General features: G+C 39.9%; 1 protein-coding gene across 1 annotated transcript in view; it reads left to right on the plus strand.

The window, feature by feature from the left end:
- Positions 1-17062, plus strand: part of Cd96 (CD96 molecule) — a 72015-nt gene that overhangs the window by 10821 nt on the left and 44132 nt on the right. Inside the window, exons 3-5 of the mRNA XM_027412566.2 lie at positions 1546-1664; positions 12469-12676; positions 16400-16455. Of these exons, the coding sequence (XP_027268367.1) occupies positions 1546-1664; positions 12469-12676; positions 16400-16455 (383 nt within the window). The remainder of the gene's footprint in view (positions 1-1545; positions 1665-12468; positions 12677-16399; positions 16456-17062) is intronic.

Raw genomic sequence — 17062 nt, forward strand, 5'->3', positions numbered from 1 at the left:
TTGCTGCAGAGATCACCCACTGTGGGGGTAGACTTTCCAAAGCTCAGCAGCACAGTCCACTCTCCTGTTTTCTTTTTGCACAGTCGCTACTACTAAGTGTGCTACCATTTACTGACGGGGACGTGTTGTAGTTTAATGTACTTGTAGATACTTTCTAGGTTATTTTAATTTACTTTTAAATTATATATTTATGTTTATATTTTAAAAAACTACACTCAGAATCTGAGAAAACTTCAAAAGTAGAGGTGAGGCAATGCTACACACCTGTAATTCTCATGCTTGAGGCAGGAGAATTGTGATGAATTTGAAGACAGCTTGGGTTATGTAGCAAGTACCAAGCCAGTTGGGGCTATATGGCAAAACCAAAAAGTTAAATAATATGTAAAAGCTAATAATTATAATTATATATTAACTGTATATTGGGTAATGTCCATTAAAATATTATTAACATGTATTCGTTTTGTGAGCATCATAGATATTAATAAGTAGCTTAGTATGTTTAAACTATACTTAAGCAAAATAAAATTAAAAAGTGGTATGCAATGTGTTAGACTTTTGATGGTGTTGTACAAATAACTATATTTGGAAATATCATGATGGTTAAGTTTCTTTAATATTAATGAACAGGAAATTATATATACATATATATATATATATTAGGTTTAGAGTAATATAGATGACCCTCCATATCTCTAGGTTCCATAACTACAACACCAGATAAGGAAGTTTTAGAAACAAATTGCATATTATTGAACATTCCATGTCCCTAAAAACATAATATATAACTATGCATACATTTACATTATATCTGTTCTAAGTTTTCTAGGGTATGCTCGAATCATATGGAACTTGAGTGCCTAAGGATTTTCTCCTGAGACCAAAGAGAGAAAAGGTTTCTAGAGCAGAAAACAATTATGTTAATGTGAGTGTGTGACACTATACAATTGTCAGAACCCATAGGATGTATATCATGTGAATCCTACAGCAAGCTGTGGGGTCTGGGAGGTGACGATTTATGGGTGTAGGTTAACTTATTATGAAAAAATTGCACTACTCTTATGCAAGATGCTGACAACAGAGGACGCTCCGAGTATAAAGGTGAAAACTACATGTATCTGGGAATTGTCAGTATTTTCTGCTCACTTTTGCTGTGAATCTACAGCTGCTGTGGAAAAAGAGTGAGTCCTAATAAATTTTAAAATACAATTACAAAGTAGGTTATAAGATTTCATATTCTTTCTAATGAGGACATGTAACCTGAAGATGGATGGACCTATTTGGGGTTAAAGCAGAAGAGCGTGTCAAATTCTAGGTTGGTTTGTCAAATAGTTTCTCTGTGAGTTTTCTGTGATAAGCAATTTCCCAGGCTTCTCCTGGCTCAGTTTTGCCATTTAAACCATGTGGACTTCGGTGGGGTTCTGCCTCGTTACTTCATAGGTGTCTTGAAGATAGATGAATTTCTATTCTAAACTGGTTTTGTCTCTTTGATAAAATGTACCTTATATGCCAAGATCCATGCATCTTCCTCCTTATGTTTTGTTCCAGTTATACAAGATGAACACAACCATACAATAGACACAGAGACGAATCAGACTCTGGAAATACCATGCTTTCAAAACACCTCCTCAGAAATTTCACCTGGGTTCACCTTTGAATGGTTGGTGGTAAGCGTTGCCCTTTTCAGTGAATAACTGTAATGATCTTTAAATATTAATGAGGTGAAATGAATAGCAGGCAATAATAGAGAAATACTTGATGAGTCTCAGGCATTATGCTGGTAGCTGGGAAAGGACTGGGGAAGGAAGGAAAGGGCACTGAGGTGTCTTCTAACTAGGCAAGCAGCGATGCATGCAGTGGGACTCTGAAATTAGCTCCCGAAGGTTGATTTCTGTTTCAAATTATAAACCAGACCATGATCACTGAGAGAACAGGTGTGATGCTGCCCCTGGGAAGAGCCACATGCAGAAGCCCCTAGTCACAAATATTTGTTTTACAAATAACATATGTCGAAACATAGACCCTCTTTTTCCAGAACCTGCATTGCAACAATCTTGCATTGCTTTAGTCAAGAAATGCAAAACCTGATGCTTATGAAACACAATGGAAGAGGCTGGAGAGACAGTTCGGTGCTTACGAGTGCTTACTGTTCTAAAAGAGTACACTAAAGGACACACAAGTTATTCAGTGCCCCCTTCTGACTGTCATAGGTGCCCGCACACACACACATACACATACAGAAACACACTCACACACTCATAGGCACAAACACACACACACATAGGCACACACACACACACACACACACACACACACACACACACACACACACACAATCAAATGTGTCTTGTTTAAAAACACATGTGAACTGTGTATGGGAGAAACCAGCTTTGTGAAAGCACGTTACTGTTCAGCTCCGTTACTAAAGCAGGGGCTGCATGCCCATAGTAACCACAACCTTTAGAAACCACAACAAATAGCCAGAATGGGGACCTTTAAAAGTTGCATTTATTTATTTAAGTGGGGGAGGTATGTATCATGACGTGTATGAGGTCAGAGGACAACTTTCAGGAGTCAGTTCTCTTCTTCCACCATGTAGTCCCAGGAATAGAACTCAAGTCAGCTCTTGGCCATCCTCATATTAAGCTGATGGTCACTAAATTCATGCCTTTTGGTTGGTTAATGAGTGCCAGCTCATTAGTCGTCAAATACTAGATAAACGATAGTAGTGTCCTTCAAGGAAACTTGGAAGGTGGCATAGACATTTCTTTTGATCCCATCAGGACACTTAGAATAAATGGGGGCTGGAGAGAGTGCAAATTAGACTGCAGAGTGAGAGGGTGAGTCTTAAACATCTACAGACTCTTGCACCACACTGTCATTTTAAATACTGGATGGTAATATAGACAAATTGAGGGATACCTTTGAAAGAATCCTTCCTTCAAAGGGAATATTGTGTTGGCAATATGCTGATTAAATTCCTACTGTGCATTCTCTTTTTAAATGTCAAAATCTGTTTGCTTCAATGACTTACAGCCGTGCCCTACCTACTGATGGTTCTAGAATTTACTAAGTCTGATGTGAAAACATCTAAGCTCTTCCAGTCTTCGTTGCTGTATGTCTGCAGAGGTCATGCAGATTCTTACAAACAGGAAATAATGTGGCTTTAAGTAAAAGGCTAAAGAGAAGAGATGATGAAGATTAGCTCAGCAGGGCAGAAACCTGCCGTGCTGAGCCCAGAAACCCTGGGAAACTGCAAAGGCCGCCTGCCCCAAGTGTTTCATTAAACCCTGAGAACAGTTCTACAGACAAAAACTATCCAAGTCTCCAGAAAGTAAAAGTCATGTTGCCGCGTATGTAGAATTAGAAAATCTAATTAACTCAGTTACAAATCTCACGGGTAAAGTTATTATTAGAATTTTCAATATCATCATAAAAATATATTTGCTACGTGTACCTGGTCTCATGTCAGCTGTGTGAAGTGGAACAGATCCTTGCTTTGGGGGAGTTATACTCAGGGCTGTCCCACACTGAAAATAATAGGCATCAGACACAAACACAGAGCATCTAACAACCAGCAGTCACAACATAATCCAGTTACCCAAGAAAACACAAAAGGTCAGCTTGTCCACATCTATGTGAATGGTGGAGTGATACATAAGAAATTGAAGACTATGTGTGTTTAGTTGGGATATGGGTTGGTGGATCAATGGCAAATGCTAATTTTGCTATTTAATTCCTAGGACACATACCAGCATCAGGGAAATTCTTCAGGCTTATTCTGGGAGTTTCTAAATACATTCTAATATTCTGTTTTCATTACAAACTATCATCCTGTGATTTCCCAAAGTATAAATTTTAATTCAATCCAATAAACAGATGTGAATCTGATTTGAGTGTTAGGCTCTATAGGGATATAAAATTATATTAGACGTATTTTTATCATGTCATATATTTGTAATAAAATGTAAAAAAAAAATAGTAGTATTCAGGGAAAATAATTTATCAGATAATTCCAGGAAAACTTTTTGAAGAGTTACGTTTGAGCCACATAATTAAAGACAGTTAATAGCAAAAGACAGACATGTGCTATAACAAGACCCTGGGACTCAAACATACAAATTGGTAGTATCCACTAGGGAATGTCTTAGGATACACCTATTCTCACAGTCAGTGAACTAAATAGAGATTCTTCATCACTGCTTATGAACTCACAGTGGCTTGGTGTTGCCTACATAAGACTTGTACAAGACCAAGTTACTCAACATTCTGGTGTGGAGGAGGAGGAGGTGATCAGAATCCTATACCCCTAATTGAAGAGCTTTGATTGGTTGATGGCTTCTGTGGGGATGGAGACTCAGTTTTCTTTAAAGGTGTGACTCCTGGTAGCTCTACCTCCGTCTATTGATGATCCCACACCTAGTAATATATGAACAACACAAATTGGACTCAGTGGATTATTAAACAGAGGGAGGTGACACAAAGTTGGGAGGATGTAAGGGATGAGGGCAGGTCTGGGAGCAGTTAGGGAGAGGAGGCATGGTGAATGTGATCAAAGTGCATCACACGAAATTTTCAAAATAATAAAAATATATTTAAATATAAAGAAACAGAAAGAGGCCTATCACAATGCTTATCATTATACCCATAGATTAGTACAGTTTTCACCTCTCATCAGAGAGACTTCCTGTTTACACACACACACACACACACACACACACACACACACACACACACACTAGCACCAATTATAAATGACTATGGAGTTTTCGGCCATAAATGGGATATCTCTATCATACCGACTCCCCACAAGCTCTGGGAACATTATGGAAGAAGGGCAGAAAGTCTGCAAAAGTCAGAGGATAAGGAGACTTCTATGAAATAGTGTCCTCTGGATATGAAGGACAGGGCCATTGAACCCATGAACTTACAATAGCTATTACAATAGCACAAGACTTCCACAAGATCATTTCAGTTAATATTCCATGGACAGGAAAGAGGTTCATGAGACCTCACACCTTACTGAAGAGCTATTTGCAGGTGATGACTACTTGGAAAGGGAGAATGGGTTTTCTTTAGGGATGTGGCCCTGGTAGGTTGCCTATGTTCTAGAAGACAGCCCTAAACCCATGCAGCTAGAGGCAGCACTAAGTGAGTGATGAACAATAAGAAGTTGTTGCATAGAGAAACCCTGTCTGGAAAAACCAAAAAGAAAGAAAGGAGGGAATGAAGGGAGGAAGGAAGAAAAGAAAAGGAGGAGGAGGAAAAAGAAGAGGAAGGGGTCACAGGATGGGGGAGAAAGAGGCAATAAGGGATCTAAGAGCAAGAGGAGGGAAGGGTGAGGGTAGATATGATCAAAACACACAGTATACATGTATAAATTCTCAAAGAATAAATAAAATCTTAATAGATCTTCAATTTTTTCTCTTTTAAATCATGAATTGGGGAGCAGAACACAACATCCAAATCATTAAATATTCATGGTAATGCCACATAACAGAATACTAGATGCCTACGTTGTTTAAAATTTCCATATTTTTGTTTGTGCTGTTTTATAATCAGGCAAGAAGGAATTGTTTTAAATGTACATATGAAATCCTGAGATTTAGAAACAGTGTCACACCTCTTGGTGAGAGCTGACCATCATGATCTTGGCTATTATCAAAATACAAATTACCTGCCAAACAACAAAGGGTTAGAAACTAGTGAGGGTTAGAAAAATGCTGGTTCAATGCTGCTGGAAATAAATGTGGGGAGTGTAGCAAGCAGCCTGTGTCAACAGTGCTGGCAGAGTGGAGAATACATGGAGAAAATGTGAAGATGCAAAGCAGATTGGAGACAGAGAAGCAATCAGAAGACAGGATCAATACAGTCAGCCATGGCTTCGAAAGAGCAGAGCACCTAACACCTGCTGTGTGCTCTGCTCAATGCAGCCAGTGGTCACTTAGAGCTGGATCCAGGCAACTGAAGCAAGCCAGAGACAAGACAGAACCACTAAATCAAATAGTGCCAATGTCTCTAAAAAAAACAGGAAATCCTGATCCAAATACAAAAGACACACACAAAAAAAAAGAGAAGAAAAGAAAAAGAAAAAAGAAAACAACAACAACAAAAAAAACACAAAAAAACAGAGAAGGTTCAATAGATGGATTTTAGAGTTGATCTGGAAAAGGGCATATGGCAATGATTTTCCATGATTCATTATGACCAATCCAGTCCCTACCGAACTAATTTTGATACCAAATCATTGTACATAATTTAATGACACATTCATGTCTCTTCTTGGAGCCTTGATTTTGTAACTCTTTCTGGTGAAGTAGTCATCTCAAATAGACTACAAGTAAATAAGGCAAAGGCAGTCCTCTACCTCTTGTAAGGTTGTATATAACAAAATCACTAGCAACATGGTCTTTGAGAGAAAAAGGTATGTTCACATCCTTACATAAAGGGTTCAATTTATGATGAGATGGGGAAGGTCCTTATCCATGAAAGTAACATTCAGGGAAGTACCAGTAATCAAGATAATTATTTTAATACAATATCTTAAATATATATAAGGAAAATCCATGGTGAACAAAATACCAAACTTTTAAATAAAGTCCCATGGTTGCTTATTTGTTATGAAACTACATTAAATGTATATTGTCCAAGGAATAGTACTCTCCAAGCCACCTGTGGTTCTTGAGTCTTCAAGGTATCACATAATCTGTTGGTGCATTAAAAGAGGTGGGATAAACAGGACAATGCATGGCTTTATAACTGTCTTAGCCACTTTGTGTTACTGTCATAGAGCACCTGGGCCTGGGAAGTTTATGAAGAACTTGCTCTCTCACAATTCTTAAAGATGGGAAGTCCAGAATGAAGGTGCATGGCTTGGGGACTATCCTGTCTGCTTCCAAGATGGTTGCTTAAATGTTGTCATACTGATGCTGACTCTTGGGTCCCTACATGACAGAAGAGTGGAAGAGAGGGAATTTACTCCCACAAACCTCATTTTGTTTATTTGCTTGCTTTGGGTTTGTTTTTTGGTTTGGTTTGGTTTGGTTTGGTTTGCGGGTTTTTGTTTGGTTGTTGTTTTAGTAGCGTAAGCAATGAGTTTATGCTCTAATTTCCACAAGTCCTTTCAATGGCTCATTCATGTGGGAAGAAATTTCATAGCCCAAGCACCTTCAACTGGATACTGCCTTTTGACATTGTGGCATTGCAAATAGGTTTTTGAGGTGCCAGAACAAAACTTTTTAAACCACAGCAATAATTCTCCAAATTTCCCACTTATGTGGATATGTAGTAAATGTTTATAAAACACAGTATTTGTGGGTAGAACTAGGAGGAGTGAACTTGTATTACTGACCACCAACTAAGTGTCTGGACTTCGTACTAGCTAAATGTATACTGTGCATTAAAACACAAGGGCCCCCAACTAAGACTCTTGGCAGCAGTGAATGCATAGCCTCAACTAGCCATCCCCCGTAATCATATTGGTGACAATGCCTGTTGTCATAGAAGAGCCTTCAACCAGTGGCTGATGGAGGCAGATTCAGAAATTCACAGCCAAACATTGTGCTGAGCTCAGCTAGCCTGACTCATGAGAACTCACAGAGTCTGAACCAACCTGGGGTCTCTGCATATATGTAACAGTTGTGTAGCTTGATTTATTTGAGGGACTCTTGGCCACGGGAGTTGGGCTGTCCCTGGTGCTTTGGCTGGCTCTTGGGAATCAATTCTTCATACTGGATTGCCTTCTCCAGCCTAAATACAGGAAAAGGTGCTTGGTCTTACAGCAGCTTGATATGCCATGCTTTGATGATTCCCATGGGAGGCCTGCCCCTTTCTGAGTGAATGTGGAGGACGGGTGGATCGAGGGGGGAGCAGGAGACACAGGTGGGGGAAGGGATTGGGAAGAGAGGAAGGAGAGGAGGCTTCAGTCAGGATGTCAAATTAATTAATTAATTAATTAATTAGCTAATTTTTAAAAATTAGAGCTCATTTTACATAAGATGTAAACCCATAAAGTTTTTTGAATATTTATTAACATTTTACAAGGTAAATAATCGTTTTCTCTGCAAAACAGAAAGGGAAAAAGTAGAAATAAAGGCGCTGTGTGTGTGTGGTTCCCTGCCAGGCTTCCTACAGAGCAGATCAACTGAGGTCATTTATACCAAACACAAATTGAGTTGAAATATATCCCATAATGCTGGTCATCACAAATGGGGTGGTATAGCACAAAGCCTTTTTCAACCAGCATCCTGCCCTGACCCCTACAGCCTATAACCTTACAAAGATTTCTGGTTTTCGGCGATGTATCCTACATTTTTCATTCCAGATACACCTCTAGGTTTCATTTTTTATTTTTACTTTTATTTTATATTTTTTGGTTATTTAGTGATTCAGATTTGTTCTATATGTGTAGTCCTGAGGCACAATTTTCCTTGGTTCTGAGCATCTTTGCTTTAAAATGCTTTGATTTAAGTACCTTCTTACTTTGTGCAGCCATGGGTAAATTAACTTTAATTTATTCCAGACTGTGTAAGGAGAGTAAACAAAGCTGGAACAAGCTTTTCAGTGCCTAGAACATACTGTGCACTAAACAGGTTAAAGACAATCTGTTATCTATTACCAAATGGTTATCTATTAGACAACTGGTTATCTATTACCAAATGGTCAGCTTGAAAATATACATACACGCAACATTATGTAAACTGAACAGATTCTATATATGCATTTAGGAACATACATATGTATGTATATGTGTGTGACAACAATAAAATAGAAGTCATGAACTTGAAAAGCAAAAATGAGGAGTATATGGGAAACTTTGGAGGGAAGAAAGGCAAGGAGAAAGTGGCATAATTGTTATAATCTCAAAAAAGGAAATAATAGTTTAAAAGAAAAATCTTTATTAATGAAAACTTAGCATTTCAGTTGTAGTCAGAGCATAATTATAGAATTTCCCCTTCTCTTATCTGTAAGTATTGGGTAGCTTATCTGAACTAGCTCCTTCCCCATTTGCTCCTTGATGGCAGACACTCGAGTGCAGGTTATTACCATGGGGATTCTAGAATCCTTCAGGATCTCCTTGTGTTACAGTCTTCAGGACACTTTGTAGATGAATTCCATCTTTATAAAACAAAGCTACCATCCACATCTGCAACTGCCAAAAGCCAAAGGAAAGCAAACAAAGCCAAGCAACCATTGTATACATTGCTATATATGGATGTGTGTTGTCCTTATTAATAAAACTATTACGGTAGCCATGTCCTGGTGTATATTAAAAGCAAAAGCAGTTTTTACCAGTCTCCATCCTGTGTCTATCCTCTTTAACAACATGACAGATGGGACTATCCCAAATAGAAAACCACATGGTGAACAAGCAAGAACACTTTAAAATAACTTACTAAATTTGTTCTTTGACAATTTCATGCACATATGTGATGTATTATAATAACCCTCACCCAACTGACCCTTCTATCTCCGTATCTCCCTATCTCCCTGCCACCCTGTCACTCCTCTCATTCCACAAGTTCCTTTCCCACATTCACCTCCTTTTGGTTTAAGTTTGTGATGCACTACATTTAACCAGCGCCATCTGAGTGCCTATGGGTTTAGAACTCTCCAGCGCAGTATGGTTGGCTTATCAGTGGGTACACCATTAGAAACATTACTACCCTTCCATCAGGATCCATCAGGAGTCAGTAGTTCAGCAGGGAGGAATAGGGCCCTGTGAGCTTCTTTCTAATTCATAATCAACTGTTGACAAGCCAAGAACATTTTTTCTTTTATTTTTGAGATCATAAGTATGGAACTTTTCCTTTTCCTCCATCCAAACCCTCTCACATATTCCTCTCTGATCGTTTTCAACTTCATGGTCTCCTTTTTTATCAGTTGTCGTTACATGGATATATGTATGTTTTCAGGGATTACCATTGGGTATTAGATAGACAATTGTCATGCTCTTCCCTGGAGAAGACCATTTTCTCACTCTTAGGATTCCATGGTTTCCCATAGTTCTTTGAGTAGGGTTGTGGTGCCAAGCTCTTGCCCCTGTCCACTTTGTTATGCCTATTAGTGTTGTCCTTGTTCAGCTCATGTGGGCAATCATTTGTCTTTATACCTAGAGTTAAGTATAGTCCTCATCCCTCATGGAGGAGCTTCTCTTCGAAACAGAAACCATTGTATAAAACAACAACCAATCAAAATGCAGAGTTGTGGAGCCCAGTTCCAATGAATACATACATACATACATACATACATACATACATACATACATACATACATCTACACTTAAACCTCAGGGAACATTGCCGAAGAAAGGGCTGTAAGACTATAAAAGCCAGACGATCAGAGAGTTTGCTGGGAGAGTGTGTCTCCTCCTAATGTTAGAAGCTACACCCATTAAATACCCTCCAAGAATATTTTGAACTACAAAATCTTTATAAAACCAGCCTCTATACAGGATGCTGTAAAAAAGTATCTTGTGCTGTAGGCCCTGCAGGGGGAGCCAGCTTCCTTAACTATTGCCTTCAGATCTGTGATGCTGAGGGAAATGCCTTTCACTTCATTCTGATGGTGCTCAGACTCCCCCGTCTTGGGACTAGATCTTCCCTTTGCTCTTCTTCAGAAGGAAGGTTAAAGGTCAGGTTCACAAAGCTGTAGATGTACATACCTTGTTTAGGGGCGGGGAGGGGGGAGGGTGTAAGGCTTATGATTCTTTGCAAGAAACCCTAGAGTTCCATCTGCATGTGACACTGTTAAAGATCTCAGCCAGATTCAGCCAAAGAACTGTGGTTTATATAAGAACTGCTATTTAGTGTTATCTGGAAAATTTCTGTGTAATTACTCTAATAAGTCTTCTTGTGACAAATTCACTCACCGACCTAGATTCTACTTTTACCCCGAATCTAACTTTTTAAACTAGAGGTTCCAAGTCATGGATAGTTCCTTTCATTCTTTTAAATCTTTCCCCCTATCAAATGCATTCCTCTTCAGCCTTCTCCTTTAGTTCCTCCATTTCCCCTGTGTATAACTATTTATCTGTAAAGGTTATGATTAGACCAGCCATTCTCAGCCTTGGCTCCCCTGAGGAACTTGAAAATTGTTCCAGGTTAGGCCCGGCCTCAGACAGATTGAATGTGAATCCCTAGAGGGAAAACTTGAGCCATGGACAGTTGCCAAGCAGCTAATTGAGAAGATTGAGTTGGACTAACACAGAGAGGGGATTTAACCAGCACACTGCCTCATGCTCCTCAAGGGTCCTGTCACCCCAGGAGGCTAATCAACATCATACTGATCTGACAATCATTGTGACCACAAGGCTTGCCTTGGAGATCCTGGCTAGGGGAAGAATAATAGGGACTTTTCTTCATCACCCAAGACAGGACATGAAATAGAGGAGTCAAGGTCTCCCAGAAAATGCCAGTGAACAAAAGTTACATTAACATTTAAAGTCCACTTTTCCAGAGTTCTCTCTGAGCCTAATACAGCCACAGAAACAAGGAAACAAGGGCCAAGATCACAAGAGCAATGAAGAACTGTAACAAGGAGGGCTAAGGGGACAAAATTTGATCAGGCCATGTCCTTGGAGATGCCTTCCCTTCGTGTGCTGTACTCTGAAATATATCTTCTCTAAGTTCTTTGCTCTGACTCTGAAAGGGGTTAAATCAGACCTTTTCTTAGGGAATTCAGGGACAAGAGGATAAGTGGAATTAAGAAGTCTATGTAAAAAAAACTACCCATCAAAACCCCAACAGTGTCCCCAGCACATCTTAAGAATGATATCTCTGAACTTCCTGAATGAGTCTTGGGATCTGCTATTAGCACTCTCTCCTGACCTAAAAGCAAGGCTGTGAGTGGCTAGGTCTGTTCAGAACATGTTTCTATTTGTACTAGTATAAAATGAGAGATTTTTTTTATTAAATTGTGAGAATGAATAACAATACTTTCTCTACTACTATATTCAATCTCTCTCCATTTTAATTCTTCATCATTCTTGTTTTATTAACATTTAAATAGCACTTGTCAGGCTCACGAGTTGGCTGGGTGGTTAAAGTCCTTGTTGCTCTTCAAGAGGAACTGAGTCCAGTTCCAAATACCATGTTGGGCACTTCACACCAGCTGTAGTTCCAGTGGATTCAATGCCCTCTTCTGGCTTCCCCAAGCATCTGCACTCATTTGCATCTACACATAGGCACAAAGGCACATAGTTTAAAGCAAGTAAATAGTGTCTAAGAAACAGTCAGTTGGGCGGGGCGTTGGTGGCTCATGCCTTTAATCCCAGCACTCGGGAGGCAGAGGCAGGCAGATCTCTGTGAGTTCGAGACCAGCCTGGTCTACAAGAGCTAGTTTCAGGACAGCCTCCAAAGCCACAGAGAAACCCTGTCTCGAAAAACCAAAAAGAAAAGAAAAAAGAAACAGTCAGTTGAGGTACATTCACACATTCCATGTTATATAACTGAATACTGTTTCTCTCTACAGAAGAAAGATGGAGTCCAGGAAGTTCTTTTCACCCACAATGACCACATCAACTATTCTGCATCATTTAAAGGCAGAGTCAAACTGGGTGCAGACTCTGGACTCCACCTGTCTCCAGTCCAAATCCAAGATGATGGCAAAACATTCACTTGCCGCCTGACAGTCAATCCTCTTGAAGTCTGGAAGACCTCCACTACAGTCAAGGTTTTCGGTAAGGAGTTCAGTGACCTCTCTGCCACCTCTGCCAATCCTCTGGTCATGCTCTTCCCTTATGAAGACCCCCCACACACTCACCTTTACACTGGACAACAGCCACACAAGGGTAACTCCTGCAATTATGTTTTCCTTGATTCCTATCATTCTCATTGGGGGTGGGATCAAAGGTGAAAGGCTAAAGAATAATTATTCAGTTAATAGACTAAAAACACCAGAAAGCCACATATAGGTCAGCTTCCTGGTGGCCTCTACCTTGTTTGCAGGCGGAATGTTTCCTAGGGGTACTGGAACTCTCTTTAATTATAACTGCCAAAGTCTAATTGCTCAGCTGTCTAATTATCTGAGTTATTTTCTGGTGCAAAGTGCAATAAGGTTACCGTGAGAAAAGGGAGCTGATAAATACAGCCAGAGAAACTGAAGGAAACCCTATGGCATCCTGCAATGGCCTACTGGGGTTGAGAGTCCACTGGGGCTTCCAGCAGTGGAGCCTACAGGGTTGACTCTCTGACCTGATTCTCATAACACTGAGCTGTGAAATCCACCACCACCTCATTCACAATGCAGAGACCCTGCAGGGTGCAATTGCAGAGAAAAATGTGAGCATTCTGTTGGGTTTCCTGGTGCAAGGAAATATTACTAAAGAGAAGCTCCTGGCTTTGGCTAGTTTTTCATTTTCCTGACCATGACCTGCAGTTTTTAAAGTCATTCTACATCAGGGCAAAGGGAAAAGCAGCCACTCGGAGAGCCAATCAATTGTGTTTGAAAATGAGGTAAACAAAGAGGAAATACACTTCATAAAATCTAAGGGCCTGAACTTCTAGACTGCTCCTCAGCTTTCTGAATGACAGAGCAGACAAAACAAAATACAAAAAGGGTGTTGCTGTTGTTTTTATTTAGAAACATGCTGTGTTGGATTAGAGGTCAGAAAATGTGGTCAGTGGGAATAAAAACACTGTATGTATTTTATAAAAAAAAAGTAATGTATAAAGACAGAAAAGGCTGAGTAAGATTTAATTAATGCAGAGTTTTGTGAGTATAGCTTTCTTTCTGTGCCTCATTGTCTTCCCCTATCCCCTTTTCTTCCCTCTCTCCCTACATTTCTTCTCTGCCTCCCTCCTCTCCAGTGTCTCCTGGGAGGATGGACTAGACCATAATGGTCCATTGCCACCAGTTCTCTAGGAAGCCTAGACAGGGTCCCATGAAGATGTCAGAACAAACCGAAGTTGCCTTTATTGTGCCAACAGCTCCGTTTGTTCACTTCCAGAGTCTGATTCTCTTAGCACAAGCACAAACTGACTCATTTGGCCTTGCTTTTGGCAAGCCAAAGAAGGCAGACTTCCAGAATGTGGGAAGAAATAATGCACTTTAAGTTGGGTGGAATCTTTGTGCCACGGCGTGATCTAATTGCCTCGTCAACATGCAAACCATGGCTGCATGCCTTTGCCGCCCTTAGACTTCTTCATGTTGGTCTGGAAGGCATGTATACTCTTACATCCCACATTTAGCACCTTCTCTGCTTCTACATCTCCCTGTCTGGACAATTTCCTTGCTTCTTTAAACTCCTTCTTTATGGAGCTTAGAAATGTGGAACTCTGCCTGTTTATTTTTCAATCAAGTTTCCATTGCTTAGTGGAATTCTTTAGTAAATATACTGTTTATAGACGTGCTCCTGGCTTCAAAGTAGGTTCTCCTAAGGTTTTGCTATACCTTTGATAGGCATATTTATTTAGGCTGTAAGTTTGGGCAAGTGATTCGGGAGGGTTACAAGTGTGAGCCCATGCTGCAGCATGTCAAATAAATAAATGAAGAAAGAAAAAGATGTATATAAAATCTGCTTTTTATCCACTAGTGTTTCCGTACATTAAATAAGCCCAAACAAAATATGAAAAATGTTAAGTATTGAATGTGTCACCAATCCATGTATCATGCCCTTTACAACTTAATTCTTCTTCCCAAGCCATCACAGGCTGGTATTTTTACTCTCTGCAGAGCAGGGAGCAGAGGCAGCCTTTGCATCCACCACCAACTTGCTATTGAGGCTTTGCTTGTTCTCCCATACTCAGAACCTGAAGATTTGACTATTTCAAGCTCACAGATTATCTCTCTCGATTAGCCCTGTGATTTTTAAGCTCTTCCAGGGCCTTCATTCTACTTGGATTCATTTCTTATAAGAGTTCAGAAATATTGTTTCATCTGTCAACTTCTGGGCTATGTCTTGGTTTGGAGTCCCCAGGAGGTGGGAGTGGAGGACATTGAAACAAGACTGTGAGTTAAATTAATTTATTTGAGATAAATAAATTATTTATCTCTGTGCTGAGAGGTGGGAGTGGACCTAGTCAAGAAGCTATCTGCCACTTACAGATAACTGCAAAGGAAAAATGAGTGTTCTCCAATGCAGTCTCACTGGTTATATTAACCACACTTAATGTCAGGGCCAGCAGGAGATGCTAGACCTTTTGTCTCATATTGTTTTATTTGGGCTTTTTTTCTTGTTCTTACTGATCTTTTGCTTGTATATTAGTTTCTGATTTTGTGCTTTTTGTAGTCTTATATGTATTTTTTAATTCTGGTTATTTGCTTTGTTCATCTGATTGTTTTCTAAAGAGAGAGGAAGAAAACCCTGTGGAGTTAGATGGGTGGTATCTGGGAGAAGTTGAAGGAGGAAAACATAGTCAGAATATATTGGATGAAAAATTTTTTCCACAACCAAAAAGTAAAATTTAAAAGGTATCCCCCAAATAATTTATATTTGGACAGTAAAAACACTAACAATAATGATTGGTCTGAGAGGTCATCCTGGAAACAGAACAGGGGTAGGAAAGTGAGACTAGGAGGGGAAGGAAGACAGTGAATGCTCAAACCAGTTACTTCTTCAAGCTTAGAGATCTGTCTTACTGGGAACTCTATCTATGGCATAAAATACACATGAGGGCTGGTGAGATGGTTCAGTGGTTAAAGGCGCTTACACACAAACTCAGTGGCCTGAGTTTGAACTCCAGAATGCAAGGTGGAAACAGAGGTTCAAATTCCCAAAAATTGTCTGCTGATGTTTTATAGGCATATTATAGCACTCAGGAGGCAGCACTCACATATAACAAGCACACACACACACACACACACACACACACACATTCATAAATAAGTATTAAATTAATCCTATTAAGATAAAAAAGCATACACATCTGATGTCTCAAATGAAGAGCAAGTCTACTGCCATGCCACCCTGAACGCACTGGATCTTGTCAAATGAAGAGCAAGAGAGCCCAGATATTTACCCACTGACTTCCCATCTATTATTATCTCCTTCCAGCTTCCCTCATAGTCTCAGTGAATCCTGAAGCAGGAGTCATGAGTTTACTGAACAGCAGCCTTCAGTGAACAGAGGTCAATGCTAAGCAGTCCCCTAAACCTCTTGGAACAGAGAATCTCTTCTTCTTCGAATCCTACATGCCCTCAATATTGGTATTAGTGCATTGTAACTTCTCATTTGTCTGTATCGACTGTGAAAATGCAAGTTGTCTGAAGACAATGCATGTGATGCTCTCTTTGTTCCTTGTACATCTAGCACACTGCTGAGCAATCCAGGAGTGCTTATTAAATAGTTACAAACGAGTAAAGAATCTCCTAAACCACAAACACACAACTAAATGTAAACACCACACACACAACAAGTAGTATAGAATCCAATACCACTAACTGTGTTTTATTTACCTTTAAGCTAAGCCAGAAATCCTCCTGATTGTGGAAAACAGCACCGTGGATGTCTTAAGAGAGGTGAGTCACCCCAAATGCTTTAAACATCTCTAATGTTACAGGCCGAGCTGTGTCAGGTTGCATAGTTGCCAGGAACATTCCCTCAAAAGGCCTTATTCCTTGGACCTTAGCCAGTTAACTGCTGCTGTGGAGGAAGGCAAGCTGGGGTGATTTTGGAAATGGAATAGAAAGCCTTGCTTTGACTTACTACTCTCAGAAGGTGTGAGCTGCATCCTTAGGCCTTGCTTCCCTGGGGTGTGGGGGATATTTCAATTGTTTAGATGTCTCTATGATAAAAAACTTAGGGAAAGTGGGACAAAAAGCAGTGTGAATCCTGGTAGAAGAAAGATTTCTGCTCAGCTGATGTTTAATTTGTTTCCCATTGCTTAGAGGAAAGACATGGTACCCTCCTGCCCTCTACCCAAACCCAGATGTTTCCCTAGCAACAAGAGGAAGGTCAGGAGAAAAGGAAGAGTAGAACAGGATGCTCTGAGTTCATCACCTTCAGAATAGTTCTCAGCCTCCAGTCCAATGATCTAGACACACTTCCCGACTGGCTGTGGCCTAGGACAAATTACTTTATATCTCTATAACCAGTTCTCCATTTATGTCATATCCAATAATAATA

This window comes from Cricetulus griseus, chromosome 4 (assembly GCF_003668045.3).
Source record: "Cricetulus griseus strain 17A/GY chromosome 4, alternate assembly CriGri-PICRH-1.0, whole genome shotgun sequence".
NCBI classification, from domain to species: domain Eukaryota; kingdom Metazoa; phylum Chordata; class Mammalia; order Rodentia; family Cricetidae; genus Cricetulus; species Cricetulus griseus.